This window comes from Zosterops lateralis (genome assembly GCF_965231275.1).
Source record: "Zosterops lateralis genome assembly, chromosome: 1".
In the NCBI taxonomy this organism is placed as follows: Eukaryota; Metazoa; Chordata; class Aves; order Passeriformes; family Zosteropidae; genus Zosterops; species Zosterops lateralis.
Genome location: NC_139762.1, coordinates 150,468,056 through 150,487,972, shown reverse-complemented (window position 1 = coordinate 150,487,972; position 19,917 = coordinate 150,468,056). Strand labels below are relative to the sequence as shown.

Genomic DNA, 19,917 nt, shown 5'->3' with positions numbered 1-19,917 from the left:
CCGGGGCCGCCCCCAGGCCGCGCCACCCCCACCCCGCCATGGCCACCCCGGACACCGCGGGGGACACCCGTGTCCCCACGGCCGCGGGGACAGCTCAGCGGGAGGGCGGCGGGGACGTCGAGGAGGAGCTGGCACCGGTGAGACCCCCCCAGGGGACACCCAGGGGACACCCAGGGGACACCCAGCGGTCCCCAAAGCCACCCAGATGTCCCCAAGGCCAGCCAGGGACCCCAATTCCTGTCCCCAAATTCCCGGCCCGGAATTCCCCATTTCGGGGATTTGGGGACAGGGAGGGGGACACGGCAGTGATGTCACTTTTGTCCCCAAGCCTGTCCTCGATGGCACCCAGGGCCACCCCAAGGCGCCCAAATTCCTGCGGCAGGTAATGGGGAAAATCCTGGGGGAAGGTTTGGGATTTGGGGATTTTTTTGGGGGGGATTTGGGGGATTTTTGGGATTTGGGAGGATTTGGAGGATTTTTGGGATTTGGGAGGATTTTGGGGATTTTTGGGATTTGGGGGGATTTTGGGATATTAGGAGATTTGGGGGATTTTGGGAGGATTTTTAGGATTTTTGGGATTTATAGGATTTTTGGGATTTTGGGAGATTCTTGGGGATTTGAGGGATTTTTGGGATTTTGGGAGATTCTTGGGCATTTGGGGGATTTTTGGGAATTTTGAGATTTGGGCGGATTTGGGGGATTTTGGGGGTTTTTAAAGATTTTTAAGATTTGTAGGACTTTGAGGATTTGGGGCATTTTGGGGGATTTTTGGGATTTGGGGACACTGGTGTCACTGCAGGTGGCCGCGGTCTGCGCCTACCCCGCGCTCCTGGACAATGATGGAATTCCCGAAAACGTGAAGGAAAAGGCCAGAGAAATCCTAAAGGAGCTGCAGGGAGGGAGTCCAGGTGGGATTTGGGGTTTTGGGATTTTGGGGTTTGGGATATGGGATTTGGGGTATGAGATTTGGGATATGGGATTCGGGATATGGGATTGGGATTTGGGATATGGGATATGGGATTTGGGATATGGGATATGGGATGTGAGACATGGGATGTGGTATATGGATTTGGGATATGGGATTCGGGATATGGGATTGGGATTTGGGATGTGGTATATGGGATTTGGGATATGGGATATGGGATACAGATCCCAGGACAGACCCAGAGACAGATCCAGGACAATTCCATGGCTAAATCCAGGGATAAATCCATGGACAGACCCAGGACAGATCCGGGACTGACCCAGGACAGTTCCATGGATAAATCCTGGGATGAATCCATGGATAAATTCAGGACTGTTCCATGGATAAATCCCGGGATGAATCCAGGGACAGCCCCAGGACAGACCCGGGCCAATTCCCTGGATTTCCCCGCCCAGGCTCCTATAACCTGGAGTACGTCACGGGCCGCGTGGCCCAGCGCGTTTCCCGCTTCCTGTCCCAACGTGACGGCGTCACCTGCCACCCCAAGAACGTCATCCCGTGCTCGGGGACAGCCGCTGCCATCGTGGTGAGAGAGGGGACAGCCAGGGGACAGCCAGGGGATGGTGAGGGGACAAGCAGGGGACAGAGAGGGGTGGCCAAGGGGACGGCGAGGGGATGACGAGGGGACAGCAGTGTTGCCATTGTCACTGTGGTTCTTCCATGCCCATCCCATCTCAATTCCATTCCAGTTCCCATAAATCCCATCAATCCCAAAAATCCCATCCCATCTCATCCCATCCCATCCCATCGATCCCATACCATTATCCCATTATCCCATTGATCCCACTGATCCCATTATCCCATTGATCCCGTGATCCCACTATCCCATTGATCCCATTATCTCATTGATCCCATCAATCCCATTATCCCACTGATCCCATTATTCCATCAATCTCACCATCCCATCGATCCAAATAATCCCATTATCGCATTGATCCCATCACCCCGTCGTTCCATGGCTCCCATTGATCCCATTGATCCCATCGACCCCATTGATCCAGTTATCCTATTGACCCCATCTCGTCTCATTATCCCGTTAGCCCATTGATCCCATTGATCCCATTGATCCCATTGATCTCATCATCCTATTGACCCCGTTATCCCATTGACCCCACTAATCGCACCGATCTGTTTATCCCGTTCCCGGTTCAGGACGTGCTGTCGCTGTTGGTTCTCCCGGCGCCGGCGCTGCCCGCGGGGGTTCTGGTGCCGGTGCCGGGCCCGGCGCTGTGCGCGGCGGCCGCGGGGCTGGCGGGGGCCGTGCCCGTCCCGTACCCGCTGGAGCCGGCCCGGGGCTGGGCCCCGGACGTGGCCGCGCTGCGCCGGGCGGTGCGGGGAGCGCGGGGCCGCTGCCGGCCGCGGGTGCTCTGGGTGCTCAACCCCGGGGACCCCACCGGTGAGTCTGGGCCCGGGGCCGGGGCTCGGGGCGCCTTTGGGGGCCTTAAACCCGGCCCGGGACTCGGTTTCCCCTCGGGGCTTTGGGTAAATCTGTCCCGTGCCTCAGTTTCCCCTTTAGGGGTCGGGTAAACCCAGCCCCGTGCCTCAGTTTCCCTTTGGGTTCCAGTTCAACCTGTCCGTGCCTCAGTGTCCCGTTGCGGTGTCCCCGTTGGGGTGTCCCCTCTGTCCCTCAGTGTCCCCGTTGGGGTGTCCCCTCAGTGTCCCGTTGGGGTGTCCCCGTTGGGGTGTCCCCTCAGTGTCCCCGTTGGGGTGTCCCCTCTGTCCCTCAGTGTCCCCTCAGTGTCCCCTCAGTGTCCCCTCAGTGTCCCCGTTGGGGTGTCCCCTCAGTGTCCCCGTTGGGGTGTCCCCGTTGGGGTGTCCCCTCTGTCCCTCAGTGTCCCCTCAGTGTCCCCTCAGTGTCCCCTCAGTGTCCCCGTTGGGGTGTCCCCGTTGGGGTGTCCCCTCAGTGTCCCCTCAGTGCCCCGTTGGTGTCCCCAGGTCACGTTCTCAGTGGCGCCCTCATGCGGTCACTGCTGGCGGTGGCGGCCGAGGAGGAGCTGCTGCTCCTGGCGGACGAGGTCAGCGGGGAACGTTTGTTTGGGGGAATTTTTTGGGAATTTTGGGGCCGTTTTGGGGAATTTTTGGAGAGTAAATTTTTTTTGAGAATTTTTGGGGGGTTTTTTTGGGTGATTTGGGGGGGCATTTTTTTTAATTTTTGGGGGAATTTTTTTTTTTTTTTTTAATTTTTGGGGGATTTTTTTTTTTTTAAATTTTGGTTTTGAGTAATTTGGGGGATTTTTTTGGGAATTCTTTTGGAAATTTTAGGGGGATATTTTTGGGGAATTTTTTGGGGGGGGCTTTTTTTGGGGAATTTTTTTTTTCTTTTGTTGGGTTTTTTGTTTTCTTTTGTTTTTGAGAATTTTTTAGAATTTTTTTTTTTTTGTGAATTCTTTTGGAAAAAATGTGTGGGGTTTTGTTTTGGGGAGAATTTTTTTGGAATTTTTTTGGAATTCTCATATTTTTTTAGGAATTCTTTTCCCAAAATCCCCTGTGCAGGTTCACCAGGACCTGGCGTTCTCCCCCGAGTGTCCCTTCGTGTCCTTCCGGCGCGTCCTGGCTGAGCTGGGGGAGCCACTGGCCACCAGCGTCCAGATCATCTCCTGCTACTCCCTCTCCAAAGGCATCGCCGGGTGAGCCAGAACTCCCCAAAAAATCCCCCAAAATCCCCAAATAATCCCCCAAAAATCCCCCAAAATATCCCCCAAAAATCCTCTTAAAAATCCTCCAAAAAATCCTCTAAAAAATCCTCAAAAAATCGCCAAAAATTCCCCAAAAAATCCCACAAAAATTAACACCCCCCCCCAAATTTCTCAAAAAATCCCCCCCCCAAATGCCCCAAAATTCCCCATATATTTTTTTTTTAAAAATCCCCAAAACTCCCAAAAAAAATCCAAAAAAATCCCCAAAAACCCCTGGAATTTTCCTGGAATTGTGTGTGCCAGGGGAGGGGCCCGGGCAGGATTCCTGGAGCTGGTGAACGTGGATCGGAGTGTCCTGAGGGATTTCCACACCTGGGGGCTCTCGGTGTACCCGCCCATCCTGGGCCAGGTGATGCTGGACGTGGCCATGGAGCCCCCGGGACTGGGGGATCCGGCCGGGGACGCCGTGGAGGAGGTCAGGAGGGGTGACAGCCTGATCCCAATCCCAACCCTGATCCCAATCCTGATCCCAGCTCTGACCCATTGATCCAAGCCCCAATCCAAATCCCATCAATCCCAATCCCAACCTCAATACCATTCAATTATCCCATTATCCCATTAACACGTCCTATTATCCCATCTCATTCCATCCCATTATCCCATTATCCCATTATCCCAATCCCATTACCTCATTATGCCTTTATCCCAATCCAAATCCCAATACCCTTATCCAAATATCCCATTGTCGCATTGACCCCATTGATCTCATTGATCCCATTATCCCATTATCCCGTCCCATGCCATCTCATTATTCCATTGTCCCATTCTCTCAGTATCCCATTATTCCGTTGTCCCACTATCCCATTGTCCCATTATACTATCCCATTATCCTAATATCCCAATATCCCATTATCCCAATATCCCACCGTCCCATTATCCCTTCTCATTATCCCATCCCATTCCATCCCATTCTCCCACTCTCCCAGTATCCCGTCATTCCACTGTCCCATTGATGCAATCCCAGTCCCGTCCCATCCCAGTTCCATCCTATCCCATTGATCCCATCCTATTTCCATCCCATTCCCATTCCCATTCCTATTCCCATGCCCATTTTATTCCCATTCCATCCCATTATCCCACTATCCCAAAAATCCCTTATCCAATTATCCCATTTTCCTTATGCCAGTCACTGTTCCCATCCCAATTCCATCAATCCTCATCCCAATCCCATTAATCCCAATCTGATGAAACCCACTCACATTAATCCCAATCCCATACAATCCCATACAATCCCGTAATTAATGACCCCATTGATGCCCCCATTGATGCCCCCATTGATGCCCCCATTAATCCCCCATTAATCCCCCATCGATGCCCCCATCGATGCCCCCATTAATCCCCCATTAATCCCCCATTAATCCCCCATCGATGCCCCCATCGATGCCCCCATTAATCCCCCATTAATCCCCCATCGATGCCCCCATTAATCCCCCATTAATCCCCCATTAATCCCCCATCAATCCCCCATTGCTGCCCCTCCATCCCCAGCACCGCCGCTCCCTGCGCCGCTCCGTGGCCGCCAACGCCCGGCGGGTCCAGCGGGGTCTCGGCCGCGCCCCCGGGATCCGGTGCCCGCCCCCGGCCGGGGGTCCCCGCGCCTTCCCCCGCGTCCAGATCCCGCCCCGCGCCCGGAGCCGCGCCCGGGTGAGCCCCGAGGGGACAGGACACTGCGGGGACAGCGACACACTGAGAGGGGACAGGGACACTGAGAGGGGACAGGGACACTGCGGGGACAGGGACACTGAGAGGGGACAGCGACACTGCGGGGACAGGGACACTGCGGGGACAGCGACACTGCGGGGACAGCGACACTGCGGGGACAGGGACACTGAGAGGGGACAGCGACACTGCGGGGACAGGGACACTGCGGGGACAGCGACACTGCGGGGACAGGGACACTGCGGGGACAGCGACACTGCGGGGACAGGGACACTGCGGGGACAGGGACACTGAGGGGGGACAGGGACACTGAGAGGGGACAGGGACACTGAGAGGGGACAGCGACACTGCGGGGACAGCGACACTGCGGGGACAGGGACACTGCGGGGACAGCGACACTGCGGGGACAGGGACACTGCGGGGACAGCGACACTGCGGGGGGACAGGGACACTGCGGGGACAGGGACACTGAGGGGGGACAGGGACACTGCGGGGACAGGGACACACTGAGAGGGGACAGGGACACACTGAGAGGGGACAGCGACACTGAGAGGGGACAGGGACACAGCAGGAGGGGACAGTGCGGGAGAGGGTAATGAGAACCCTCTGTCGTGGGACAAGGGACACGGTGGGGACACCCCGGGGACACGGTGGGGACACGGTGGGGACACCCCGGGGACACGGTGGGGACACGGTGGGGACATGTGGGGACAAGGCCATGGTGTGTCCCCGTGTCACCCCCCTGTCCCCGGGCAGGCGCTGGGCCTGGAGCCCGACGTCTTCTTCTGCCGGAGGCTGGAGGAGAGCACGGGGCTGGTGGTGACACCGGGGAGCCACTTCGGACTGCAGGGGGACAGCGGCCACCTGGGGTACGGGACACTGGGGACACTGGGGACATGGGGACATGGGGACATAGGGGACACTGGGGGGGATATGGGGACACTGGGGACATGGGGGACACTGGGGGGGACATGGGGACACTGGGGGACATGGGGGACATGGGGACACTGGGGGACATGGGGACACTGGGGACATGGGGGACACTGGGGACATGGGGACACTGGGGGGACATGGGGACACTGGGGACATGGGGACACTGGGGGACATGGGGACAGTGGGGACACTGGGGACACTGGGGGACATTGGGGGACCATGGGGGGACATGGGGACACTGGGGACATGGGGACACTGTGCGGGGGGGGATGGTTGGGGTTGGGGGTTGGAATTTTGGGATTTTGTGATGTTGGATTTTGGGGTATTTGGATGTTGGAATGTTGGGTGTTGGGATTGTTGGGGTTTTGGGGTTCAGGTGTTGGATTTGGAGCTGTTGGATTTTGGGATGCTGGGATTTTGGAAGTTGAGATTTTGGCTTTCAGGGACTTGGGTATCTGGGACTTTGGGATTTGGGGGTTTCAGGATGTGGGAATTTTGGGAGTTGCAGGATTTGAGGACTCTGTTCTGTGTCCCCAGGCTGTCCCTGCTGCTGCCAGGGCCGGTGCTGGAGCGGGCGCTGCTGCTCCTCCGGCACTTCCACCAGCAATTCCTGCGGGAATTCTCCTGAGCCGAGACCCCCCGGGACCCCAAATCCCCCCGGGAACCCCAAATCCCCCCTGGGACCCCAAATCTCAAATGGGAACCCCAAATCCCTCCAAGACCCGAAATCCCACTTGAGAACCCCAAATCCCACCCGGGAACCCCAAATCCCTCCGGGAACCCCAAATCCCACTTGGAAACCCCAAATGGGACATGGAAAAACTTGGGAATTCCAACAGAGCGGCCACACCCACAAAATTCCCGATCTTTTTTTTGGATGCTCACATGGGATTTGGGTCTGGGCTGGGATTTGGGGTCTGGGATCGGGATTTGGGGTCTGGGATTGGGATTTTGGGGAATTTGGGGTTGGGTTTGGGAAACTGGGATTGGATTTTTTGGGCTCTGGAAGAAAATTTGGGAACCTGAGATTGGGATTTGAGAATGCTGGATTTTTTTGGGGGAATCAGGGAATGAATTTGGAAGTCTGGGAATAAAATCCAGGACCAAAAATCCCCTTTTTCCAAGGGGTAACTCCCAAGGGGAAGAATCCTCCCACTGTAAAATCCTCCCCCCCAGATTCCCTCCATCCCATAAAAATCCCACTCCAGATCCCCCAAAACTCTCCCCAACAGGTGCCACCACCACGGCTGGTCACCGTCACTTTATTTGGGGACACGGGGACAATGCTGAGGGGGGAGAGGGTGGGGACCTGCCCCAGAATTCCCCAAAAACCAAAAAAGGGCAGGAAAAACTTGGGAGACACCTGGAGACCACCCAGGGCCCGGTGGGAATTTTGGAGAGGAGATGACAGGAAGGTGACAATGAAGGGGACATCGGGGCGGGGGGGGACATCGATGCCACCACCCTCATTAAGAGAATTCCTGGACGAATTTGGTGTAGAAGGAGCTGAGCTTTTCCAGGAGGATCTTCAGCTTCTCCGTGGGAGGGAGGATGGTCATCCTGGAGGGATAAAAAAAAAATCCCAAATCCACCCCGAAATTCCAAAAAAAAAAAAAAAAAAAATTTGGGATTCCCAAAATTCCACCCTGGGCCCCAAAAAATCCCTTTTTTCCCTTTTTTTTCCTCCTGGGGATTCCCAAATCCACCCCAAAATTCCACTCATGATGCGAAAATCCGTTTTTCCCTGTTTTTTTCTTTTCCCCCAAAAAAATTGTGGACTGGGTGTAAAAATTGGGTGTGGGGGAGGGAATTTGGGAATTTGGGGGATCCCAAAAATAGGGAATTTCAGGGGAGGGAATTTGGGAATTTGGGGTGGGGATCTTGAGAACCAGGAATTTGAGTGGGGGGATCCCTGAAAGAGGGAATTTGGGGTGGGGGATCCCAAAACCAGGAAATTTGTGATGGGAATCCCGGGAACTGGGGATTTGGGATGGGATCTCTCAAGAACAGGGAATTTGGGGTGGGATTTCCCAAAAAACAGGGAATTTGGGGTGGGGACCCACCGGAAGTGGAAGGTCCCTTCCTTCTGCCCGAAGCCGCTCCCTGGAACGACGCAGATGCCGGTTTCCTCCAGGAGCCTCATGCAGAAGAACATGTCCGGGGTCTGCTTCCTCTCCTGGGAATTCGGGATGGGAGCAACAGGGTCAGAAAAACAGGGAATAAATATAAACCGGTATAAGCTGGTATGGACCAGTATAAACCAGTATGAACCAGTATGGTCCAGTATAAACCAGTTTGGACCAGTATGGACCAGTTTGGATCAGTATGGACCAGTATGGACCAGTATGGACCGGTATAAACTAGTACCCACAGGGGGCTGGGAGCTCATCCCACACACCCCACATAGATTGGGATTGATCCCAATGTGCCCCACGATTCTTGGGATTGATCCCACCCATCCCCACATGGATCAGGATCGATCCCATCCATCGCCACATTTCCCAGTTTGGATCCCATCCTTCCCAGTTGGGATCTCATCCATCCTCACATGTCCCAGCTGGGATCCCGCTCATCCCAGCTGGGATCCCGCCCATTCCTGCATCTTCCTGTTTGGATCCTGCCCATCCCAGTTGGGATCCCATGGAGGCCATTCCCACACCTCCCAGTTTGGATCTCGTTCATCTCAATTTGGATCCTGTCCATCCCAGTTCAGATCTTGTCCATCCCAGTTGGGATCCTGCCCATCCCCACATTCCCGGTGCAGATCCTGCCCATCCCCACATTCCCAGTTTGGATCCCATCCATCCCAACATGTCCCAGTTGTGATCCCGTCTATCCCAGTTGTGATCTCGCCCATCCCCATGTTCCCAGTTCGGATCTCCATGAGGATCCCATCCATCCTGGTTTATCCCATCCATCCTGATGTTCCTGGTTTGTTATCTCGGGTGGTTATCCCATCCATCCCAGTTTGTTATCCCGGTTCATTATCCAGGTTCGTTATCCTGGTTCATTATCCCGGTTGTTATCCCGGTTTGTGATCCTGCCATTCTTGGCGTGCCTGTTATCCCGGTTTATCCCGGTGTGCCCGTTATCCCGGGTTATCCTGGTGTGCCCGTTATCCTGGTGTGTCTGTTATCCCGGTGTGCCCGTTATCCCGGTTTATCCCGGTGTGCCCGTTATCCCTGTTTAACCCGGTGTGCCCGTTATCCTAGTTTATCCCGGTGTCCTGTTATCCCGGTTTATCCCGGTGTCCCGTTATCCCATGTGCCCACCTTGGCAGCAGCCAGGGCGCGCGGCGGGAGGTCGATGCGGGGGAAGGAGTACATGGCGCCCTGCACAGGGTTGCAGTGGATCCCCGGCGTGCGGTTGAACATCTCCTGCGTCAGCCGCGCCTTCTCCGCCAGCGAGCTCAGCACTGCCTCCTTCTCCTGAGGGATAACGGGAATTCTGGCGACTCATCCCATCCCGACATCAAACCACCACCACCCATCCCAAATCCCAAATGCCATCCTCAATCCCATCCCACCCCAAATCCCATCCCGACATCAAACCACCACATCTTATCCCATCCTATCCCAAATCCCATCCCAAATCCCATCCCAAATCTCATCCCAATCTAATCCCATCCCATTCCATGTATCCCAGCCCATCTCATCCCATTATCTCATTATCTCATCCCATCCCACCCCATCCCCAATCCCAATCCCATGGATCCCAATCCCAATTCTCTCTGCTCCATACAGCCTGGAAGTGCTCGTAGGATGGATCTCCGGGTTTGGGCAGATCCATGACCATGGATCCCATCCCAATATCAATCCCAATACTAATCCCAATCCCAGCCCCACACCAATCCCAATCCAATCCGCATCCCAGCGCAATCCCATCTGAATCTCAATCCCATGGATCCCAATTCCCAGTGCCCCGGACAGCCTGGAAGCGCTTATAGGGCAGATCTCCGGATTTGGGCAGATCCATGACCATGGATCCAAACTCATCCCACGGATCCCAATCCCATGGATCTCAATCCCAATTCCCAGTGTCCCGGACAGCCTGGAAGGACTCATAGGGCAGATCTCTGGGCTTGGGCAGATCTATGATCATGGCTCCAATCCCAATCCCATGGATCCCAATCCCACGGATCCCAATTCCCGGTGCCCCATACAGCCTGGAAGCGCTCGTAGGACGGATCTCCGGGCTTGGGTGGGTCCATGATGGTGTCCAGGACCACCTGCCCGGGCACCGGCGGGCACAGACGGACGGACACGAGCTTGGAGAGCTCTGCCTTCACCTCGGGGTTCAGGTTCACCACCTCCACGTACCCACTCCGCAGCCCGCACCTGCCAGGATTCCCCGCGGCAGGAATCACCCAGGGGAGGGATGGAGGGAGCCGGAAACAGGGATGGAATCCATGAGGGGAGGAGAAACGGGGATGGGGGCGGTAGTGGAGGCCACGGGGGGGAGATGGGGGTGGGATCCACAGGTGGGATTCATGGATGGGGTTTGGGATGGGAATCTATGGATGGGAACCTATAGGGAGGGATCCATGGATGGGAACCTATGGAGAAGGACCCATAGATGGGTTTGGGATGGGAATCCATGGATTCTGGTTTGGGATGGGAATCCATGGATGAGAACCTATGGATGGGATACACGGATGGGAATCATGGATCTGTGGATGGGATCCACAGATGGGAAGTTATGAAGGACCCATGGATGGAGGTTTGGGATGGGAATCCACGGATAAGACATGGCATCCATGGAATCATGACATCTGCACCCAATGTCACCTCCAGCCACCGTCTGGGAGATCCATGTCCCCAGTCCATGACATCCATGACAACCCATGACCCCAATCCCAGGAGATCCACAGGGTGGTGGCACCTCCATCCCACATCCCTCCCCCATTCTCATTTTCACGGGACCCTGTTGGGGGACTCTGGCCACCACCCGGGGTGGGGACAGGAGGCGACAATTCCGGCATTCCTGGGACTCACTCTCCGTGGTAACCCTTGGAGATGGAGTGGAAGGAGGCCAACTCCACTGTCTCCGAGTAGGGCGGCCCCATCTCCATCAGCACCTTCTTGAATGAGTGGAAGGCTGAGTCCTTGTCATAGATGTTGTCCTGGTACACCTGGGGGGGACAATTCCCAGGACGCTACCCCAAAATTCCGGGGTTTTTCCTGGGAATTTGGGGGGACACCCCAAAATTTGGGGGATGCCCACCTCGTCAGCCATGAGGAAAAGTTTCTCATCGTAGGCAAACTTGATCACCTCCTCGATGCACTCCCGGCTCTGCACCTGGCCTGGGGACACCACAGGGAACATGGGGACACCCTGAGGGGGGGACGTGGGGACACTCACAGGGGAGACCCTGGGACAGCCACAAGGGACATGGGGACGCTGCAACTCAGGAAGGGGGGTCAGGCCAGCACCGAGATGGAGTCCCAGTTCAGTTTTGGGGTCCCAGTTTGCTTTTGGGTTCCCAGTCCAATTGTGGAGTCCCAGTCCAGACCAGGAGTCCTGGTTCAGTTTTGGGGTCCTAGTCCAGCCCCAGGGTCCCAGTCCTGGGTTCCCAGTCCAGTTTTGAGGTCTCAATCCAGCCCAGGAGTCCCAGTTCATTTCTGGGGTCCCAGTCCAGTTTTGGGGTCCCAGTCCATCCCTTGGATCCCAATCCTGGGTTGTCAGTCCAATTTTGGGGTCCCAGTCTGGTTTTGGGGTCCCAGTCCAGCCCCCAGATTCCAGCTCAGTTTTGGGGTCCCAGTTCAGTCCCAGTTCAGCCATGGGGTCCCAGTCCAGTGGTCCCATCCCACCCCATCCCATATAACCCAAACCTGTAGATCTCATCCCACCCCAAACATCCCCATCCCACCCCAGACCTCCCACCCCACAGATGCCATCCTATCCCATGGATCACCACCCCATGGATCACCACCCCATGGATCCCACTCCATGGATCACCACCCCATGGATCCCACCCCATGGATGCCGCCCCATAGATCCCATTCCACCCCACACCCCCTTGTGCCTCGAGTTACCGGTGGGGTTCCCAAGGTTGATGATGCAGAGAATCCCACCCCACAGATCCCATCCCACCCCACAGACCCCACCCCACAGATCCCACCCCAGCCCCATTTACCGGTGGGGTTGCCGGGGTTGATGATGCAGAGAATCCCACCCCATGGATGCCATCCCATCCCACAGACCTCACCCCACAGATCCCACCTCAGCCCCATTTACCGGTGGGGTTGCTGGGGTCGATGATGCAGAGTTTCCCACCCCACAGCCCCCAGCCCCATTTACCGGTGGGGTTGCCGGGGTTGATGATGCACAGCACCCGCGGGCTGCAGCGCCGCCGGCCCTCGCCCAGCGCCCGGCGCAGCTCGGCCACGTCGAGCGCCCAGCAGCGATCCTCGGCCAGGTAATAGTTCACCTGCACCGCCTCCAGCTCCGCCAGCGCCGCCGAGTACAGCGGGTACTGCGGGATGGGGATCAGCACCCCCGTGCGCGACGGGCCCGAGCCCGACACCAGCAGCTTCAGCATGCTCTGGGGGGGACACAGGGGACAGTGAGGGGACACACAGGGGACACACAGGGGACAGTGAGGGGACACAGGGGACAGTGAGGGGACACACAGGGGACAGGGAGGGGACACACAGGGGACAGGGAGGGGACACACAGGGGACACACAGGGGACAGTGAGGGGACACAGGGGACAGTGAGGGGACACACAGGGGACAGGGAGGGGACACACAGGGGACAGGGAGGGGACACAGGGGACAGTGAGGGGACACACAGGGGACACAGGGGACAGTGAGGGGACAGTGAGGGGACACACAGGCGACAGTGAGGGGACAGTGAGGGGACACAGGGGACAGTGAGGGGACAGTGAGGGGACACACAGGGGACAGTGAGGGCACACACAGAGGGGACACCGAGGGGATGGCGTGGGGTGGCAATCAGGAGATCCTGGGGACATTAAAAGGACAATGAGATGACAGGTTGGAGTGGCAATCGGGACACTGAGGGGACAATCAGGGGACAGTGAGGGGACAGGTTAAAATGGGAATCGGGAGATCCTGGGGACAGTGAGGGAGGGGATAGGGTGGGAATCGGGACACTGTTGAGGACATCAGGATGACATGGGGATGATGAGGGGACAGGCTGGGTGAAGATCAGGACATTGTGGGGACAGTGAGGGGACAGTGAGGGGACAGGATGGAGTGGGCATTAGGACATTGTGGGGACAGTGAGGGGACAGGATGGGGCGGCTATCAGATCATGGGGACAATGAGGGGACAGTGAGGGGACATCCTCGGGACACCGCTGGGGTGGGCACGGTGACAATGAGGGGACAGGCGACAGTGGGGACAACGAACAGGATGGTGGCGACAACGAGGGGACAAGGAACTTGGGGACGCCCCGGGGACAACTCGGGGACGACAGCGCCACCACGATCCCGGCAAGCCAGCCGGCCTCGGTGACAAGGCGGTGCCACCCTCACACCCCGCGGGGGACACTCCGGAGCTGGCACTGTCCCCAGGACACGCCACCAAGTGCCACCACCCCCCGGCTCTACCCCTGCCAGGAGCGGCACAAAGGTCCCTTTGTCACCGGCCGCCGTGGGAACGGCCGGGGGTGGCAGCGCGCCCGCTGTCCCCGCGGTGACAGGGAGGGTGGCCCGTGTCCCCGTGTCCCCGTGTCGCCGTACCACGATGGCGTCGCTGGCGCCGGTGGACAGGAAGATGTCGTCGGCGCTGGCGGGGACACCGTCGCGCCGCTCGATGTACCGCGCCACGTCCTCCCGCACCAGCTGCAGCCCGGGGCTGGCGCTGTACGAGCCTGGGGAGGGGGGGACAGCCCTGGTGACACCCAGGTGACAGTGTGACACCGGCCCGGGGGAGGGGACACCCACCCACGCTCTGCCCGCCGCAGGCCGCCAGCAGCCGCAGCGCCCGCTCCTTGGCATCGCTGGGCAGCGCCGGGTCCTTCATCAGCTCCGGGCACAGGCACAGCGCCACCACCTGAGGAGGGGACAGCGACACTAAGGGGTGTCCCTGTCCCCTGTCCCCTGTCCCCGCGCGGAGCCCGAGGCCGTACCTGGCGCAGGAAGGTGATGGGCTGCTGGCCCATGGCGTGAGCGTCACCGATGTTGGCCCGGATCACCTCGGTGAAGGGCTTGGGGACACCCTGGGGGGACAGCGACAGCGGGGACAGGGACAGGAGATGGGGACAAGGGACAGGGATGTGCATAGTGACAGGGACGGGGACAACGGATGGTAGGGACAGGGATAAAGACAGGGACAGCGGGGACAAGGGACAGGGATAGGGGACAGGAGTGGGGACAGGGACAAGAAGGGACAGGGACAGCAGGGATGGGGACGGGGACAAGGGACAGGGATAGGGGACAGGGACAGCACGGACAGGGATGGGGACAGGGATGGGTACAAGGGACAGGAGTAGGGACCAGGGGACAGGGATGGGGACAAAGACAAGGATGGGGACAGGGTCAGGAGTGAGGTGGGGACAGGGATGGGGACAGCAGGGCCAGGACAGGGACAGGGACAGGGACAGGAATCGGGTGGGGACAGGGACAACAGTGACAGGGACAGGTCAGGGGTCACGCCCTGCCTGTCCCCACCCAGGGCCACCCCCGCTGTCACACGGGTGGCACCGCCGTGTCCCCTGTGCCGGGAGTGGCCGCGACACTCGGGAGCCCTCGGGGACACGGTGCCAGCCTGGCAGGGCGTGCCCGTGTCCCCACCCCCAGCCCAGGTGACCGGCCGGACTTTGGCCACTCTCGGGGACACCGGACTCTGCCCCTGGGGGTGGCACCGCCCCCAGAGTGTCCCCTCCGTCACCTCGGCCTCACCCCCTGTCACCGCTGTCACCGCCAGGATGTCCCCAAATCCACCCCACCCCCCAAAAAAAAAAAAAAAAAAAAAAAAAAAAAAAAAAAAAAAAGAAAAAAAAAAGAGCCCCCCCGCCCCCGGGCGTGGGAAAGGTCCCAGGTGGGAGCAGGGACAGGGGACAGAGGGGACACAGGGGACACCCTAAATTAGGGTTGATCCCCGGATTTTGGGGTAAAACCCGCTTTTTTTTGGGAAAACCGCGAATTTTTAAGGAAAAAAAATCCCTTTCTAGGGGGGAAAATCGCTTTTTTGGGGGGAGAAATCGCTTTTTGGGGGGTAAAAATCCTTTTTTGGGAACTAAATCGGGTTTTGGGGGGGAATATCCCTTTTTCAGGGATAAAACTCATTTTCTGGGGGTAAAATCCTTTTCTTGGGATAAAATGCCTTTTTTTGGGGGGTAAAATCCCTTTTTTGGTGATAAACCCCAGTTTTTGGGGGGGATAAAACCTGGTTTTGGTGATAAAATCCCTCTTTTTTTTTTTTTTTGGCATAAACCCCTTTTTTATGAGGGGCTAATCCCCGATTTTTGGGGATGCTCATGAGGAGGGAAGAGGCCAACTTTGGGGGAGCCCAAAATTCGGGATGATGAGGAGTCCCGGTTCAGAATGGCGGGGGGGAAACCCGTTTTGAGGGTCCCGATTTTGGGAAATTCTCCCAGTTTTGGGGGGGAATATCCGAGTCTGGGGAGGGAGTCCCGGTCCTGGGGGGTTATCCCGGTCCTGGGGGGTTATCCCGGTCCTGGGGAGTTATCCCGGTCCTGGGGGAGTTATCCCGGTTCTGGGGGAGTTATCCCGGTCCTGGGGGGTTATCCCGGTTCTGGGGGGTTATCCCGGTCCTGGGGGAGTTATCCCGGTTCTAGGGGGGGTTATCCCGGTTCTGGGGAGTTATCCCGGTCCTGGGGGAGTTATCCCGGTCCTGGGGGGTTATCCCGGTCCTGGGGGGTTATCCCGGTCCTGGGGGGTTATCCCGGTCCTGGGGAGTTATCCCGGTCCTGGGGAGTTATCCCGGTTCTGGGGGAGTTATCCCGGTCCTGGGGGGTTATCCCGGTTCTGGGGGGTTATCCCGGTCCTGGGGGAGTTATCCCGGTTCTAGGGGGGGTTATCCCGGTTCTGGGGAGTTATCCCGGTCCTGGGGGAGTTATCCCGGTCCTGGGGGGTTATCCCGGTTCTGGGGGGGTTATCCCGGTTCTGGGGGGTTATCCCGGTTCTGGGGGAGTTATCCCGGTTCTGGGGGGTTATCCCGGTTCTGGGGGGTTATCCCGGTTCGGGGGGAGTTATCCCGGTTCTGGGGAGTTATCCCGGTTCTGGGGGGTTATCCCGGTTCTGGGGAGTTATCCCGGTCCTGGGGGGGTTATCCCGGTTCTGGGGGATTATCCCGGTCCTGGGGGAGTTATCCCGGTTCTAGGGGAGTTATCCCGGTTCTGGGGGGTTATCCCGGTTCTGGGGGGGTTATCCCGGTCCGAGAGGGTTATCCCGGGTTTGAGCCAGGATGTCCCGGTTCTGGGCTGTTATTCCCGGGATATTTCCCAGGAATGTCTCCGTACCTCTCTGAGCTCCCGCTCGATCTCCGTGGCCCGCACGACGATGGGCCCGCGCACGGCGTACTCCACGCGGCGGATGGCGGGGTTCATGCTCTCGGGGGTCAGCACCGCGCCCCGCCGGGCGCCCCCGGCCGCCGCCGCCAGCGCCATGGCCAGGAGCCTGCGGGGCCACAGCGCCCTCAGCGCCCGCAGCATCCCCCCGGGACACCGGGACAGCGGGGACACCGCCCCCGGGGTGACACCGCCACACCGGCCCCGGGGTGACACCGCCACACCGCCCCCGGGGTGACACCGCCACACCGCCCCCGGGGTGACACCGCCACACCGTCCCCGGGGTCACGGCAACGCACACGCGCCCCCCCCCAAAACAGCACATACACACACGAGCCTCCCCCGGCCCTTCCACCGGAGCCTCGGGGCAACGGGCGGCGGGCAACGGAAGGGCAACGGGCACCGGGGGGGGACACAGGGGACACGGCACGTGGCCGAGGGGACGGCGGGGGCGGCGGGGACAGCGGGGAGTGGCAGCGGGGATGGGACAGGGACAGGAGTGGCAGCCGGGAAGTGACACCGGGGATGGGACAGGGACAGGGGTGGCACCGGGGATGGAACGGCGGGGATGGGACAGGGACAGGGGTGGCACCGGGGACGGGACAGAGGGACAGCTAGGACAGGGACAGGGGTGGCACCGGGAGCGGGAAGTGGCACCGGGGATGGGACAGCGAGAATGGGACAGCGGGGACAGGGACAGGAGTGGCACCGGGACAAGGGTTAGGGTTAGGGTTAGGGTTAGGGTTAGGGGGCGGGGGCGGGTGACACCAGGGACACCAGGAGTCGCGGGGGGGAACGGGGATGGCGCCAGGCACGGGACACTGGGAAAAGGGGGTGGCACCGGGAATGGGGCACTGGGAAAAAGGGGGGTGGCACCGCAGGACAGGCGACAGCGGGAACGGGACACACCGGGAGCACCGAGAACAACGGGGTGACAGCGGAGACAAGGACCGGGACAAACTGGGAGCGGGGGTGGCACACCGGGAACGGGACACCGGGAACGGGACACCAGGAGCGGGGGACAGCGGGCAAAGGACAGGGGTGGCACCGGGACACCGAGGGTGGCACCAGGGACAGCAGGGACACCAGAGAACAACCAGGAGCGGGGAGCGGTGACAGCTGGCACTGGGGGAAGGCGGTGGCACCGCCAGCAGGGACAACTGGCACGGGGAGGGGGACACCGGGTACGGGGGTATGGCACCGGTGACACCGGGCACGGGGATGGCGCCGGGACCGTGTCACCCCGGGGGTTGGGGACAGGCGACGGGAGGGTGGTGGGACACGGGGATTTGGGAATTCGGGTCCACAGAACCCCCCTCCAAATTGTTCCCAAGTGTCCCCAAGTTCCCGCATACATCGCGCCCCCCGGCGGCTCCAACCGTCGCGCCCGCGCTGGCCACGCCCCCCCAATGTCAATCAGCGTGTGCCACGCCCACTCGGCGCTGATTGGCTGAGGGCGAAGGGGCGGGGCGGCAGCAGCCCAATGGGACGGGCGGTGCTCGGGCTGGGATCCGCCCCCCCACTGGGAGTCCCCCCGTTTAGGGACCCCATAAAGCCCATCATTGCGGTTCCCTATAGACCCCGTCCTATTGGGGGACACCACACACCCGCTCCTATTTAGCGACCCTAAAAATCCCCCCCATTAGGGACCCCACTGACCTCCCCCATTGGGGGTCCCTAAAGATCACCCCGTTAGAGACCCCATAAATCTCCCCATTGGGGGCCCCTATAGACCATCTTCATTTAGGGACCCCATAAAACCCCACGAACACCCAACTGGGGGTCCCTGTAGGCCCCACCCCGTTCGGCACGCCATAAATCCCCCCCTATTGGGGGTTCCTATGGATCCTCCCCATAAAACCCCATAGACCCCACCCCATTTAGGGACCCTATAAACTTCCCCCATGGGGGTCCCTACAGGCCCCACCCCACTAGGAGGACCCTATAAATTCTCCCCACTGGGGTTCCCCAAAGTCTGCCCCATTCCGGATCCCAAAACCGCCCCAAATGTGGGAAAAACCCCAATCCCATTTTCCCTATAAATTCCTCCATTTAAGATCCCCCAAATCCCATTTTCCCTCATAAATTCCCCCATTTAGGATCCCCCAAAAGAGGAAAATCCCAAATCCTATTTCCTTGCCCCTCAATTCCCCTATTTGGGATCCCCTAAATCCCATTTTCCCCCATAAATTCCCCCATTTAGGATCCCCCAAAAGGGGAAAACCCCAAATCCAACTTTCCTCCACAAATTCCCCCTTTTAGGACCCCCAAATCCCATTTCCTCCACCCATTTTCCCTCTCTGGTTGCTCTTTTAGGGCCGCCCCGTTCCCTTATCAACCCCTTCCAGCACCCCCAAAAAAACAAAACCCCAAATACAACCCCACCCTTTCCCCCTTTAACTCCCTTCCGGGGTGGGGGGAGTGGATTTGGGGTTTTTTTTGGGGTCGGGAGGGAGCCTTTTAGGGGTCACCCCATAACGAGTTCTGACCTTTCCCTGCAGCTGCCGCGGGGCCCGAAATAGGATCGGGATTGGGGCGAGGGGGAGGGAAGGGGAGGATTTGGGATTTTGGGGGAGCCCCGCCCCCATAAAGGGCCACCCCAAAAAAAAAAAGGGTTTGTAGGGTGGGGCTGGGGATTGGGGGATAGGGCGAGGTTTTGGGGTCCCCTAAAAGTTCCTGAGGGGATTTTGGGGGTGGTGCAAAAGTTCTCAGGGTGGGTTTGGGGGGGATCCTAAAATCCTAAATGTGGGTTTGGGAGATCCCCAAAACTTTCTTGTGGGATTTGGGGATACCCAAAAGTTCCCAGTGTGGGTTTGGGGGGGATCCTACAATCCTAAATGTGGGTTTGGGAGATCCCCAAAACTTTCCTGTGGGATTTGAGGGGGTCCTGGCAACCCCATTTAGGATATGGGGGATCCCAAAACTTCCCAGTTTGATTTCGGGGGTCTCAAAACCCCAAATGTGGGTTTGGGGGATTCCAAAATTTTCCTGTGGGGTTTTTTTTTTTTTTGGGGGGGGCGTCCTGGAGACCCCATTTAAGGTTTTGGGTCCCCAAGAGTTCCCAGTGTGGGTGGGGGGGGTCCTAAAACCCCAAATGTGGATTTGGGGGATCCCAAAACTTCCCAGCAGGATTTGGGGTCCCCA

General features: G+C 58.5%; 2 protein-coding genes across 2 annotated transcripts; one reads left to right on the top strand and one right to left on the bottom strand.

The window, feature by feature from the left end:
- Window positions 1-55: 55 nt before the first annotated feature.
- On the top strand, window positions 56-7,400 carry LOC310910623 (alanine aminotransferase 1-like). Its single transcript, XM_083863480.1, has 10 exons — window positions 56-382; window positions 800-908; window positions 1,381-1,511; window positions 2,138-2,381; window positions 2,921-3,000; window positions 3,479-3,612; window positions 3,925-4,096; window positions 5,170-5,325; window positions 6,097-6,209; window positions 6,811-7,400. Exons 1-10 carry the CDS (start codon window positions 206-208, stop codon window positions 6,899-6,901), a joined length of 1,407 nt encoding a protein of 468 aa, XP_083719606.1. The 5' UTR covers window positions 56-205; the 3' UTR covers window positions 6,902-7,400.
- Window positions 7,401-7,519: 119 nt separating this feature from the next.
- On the bottom strand, window positions 7,520-16,982 carry GPT (glutamic--pyruvic transaminase). The gene is made up of 11 exons (XM_083874896.1): window positions 16,726-16,982; window positions 14,371-14,460; window positions 14,186-14,294; window positions 13,982-14,112; window positions 12,574-12,817; window positions 11,497-11,576; window positions 11,268-11,404; window positions 10,436-10,610; window positions 9,546-9,701; window positions 8,337-8,449; window positions 7,520-7,833 (listed from the first exon to the last, which is right to left on the bottom strand). The coding sequence occupies exons 1-11, from the start codon at window positions 16,915-16,917 to the stop codon at window positions 7,743-7,745; spliced, it is 1,518 nt and encodes a 505-aa protein (XP_083731022.1). The 5' UTR covers window positions 16,918-16,982; the 3' UTR covers window positions 7,520-7,742.
- Between the last annotated feature and the right edge of the window lie 2,935 nt (window positions 16,983-19,917).

Bases quoted from the DNA above. Each gene is read 5' to 3' on its own strand.
- LOC310910623 (XM_083863480.1), top strand. From the start codon at position 206: ATGTCCCCAAGGCCAGCCAGGGACCCCAATTCCTGTCCCCAAATTCCC. The intron at 909-1,380 runs GTGGGATTTGGG...TTCCCCGCCCAG, and splicing joins GCTGCAGGGAGGGAGTCCAG to GCTCCTATAACCTGGAGTAC. The intron at 5,326-6,096 runs GTGAGCCCCGAG...GTCCCCGGGCAG, and splicing joins GCGCCCGGAGCCGCGCCCGG to GCGCTGGGCCTGGAGCCCGA.
- GPT (XM_083874896.1), bottom strand. From the start codon at position 16,917: ATGCTGCGGGCGCTGAGGGCGCTGTGGCCCCGCAGGCTCCTGGCCATG. The intron at 11,577-12,573 runs GTAAATGGGGCT...TGGTGTCCCCAG, and splicing joins CAACCCCGGCAACCCCACCG to GCCAGGTGCAGAGCCGGGAG. The intron at 9,702-10,435 runs GTATGGGGCACC...GTTATCCCTCAG, and splicing joins CCTACGAGCGCTTCCAGGCT to GAGAAGGAGGCAGTGCTGAG.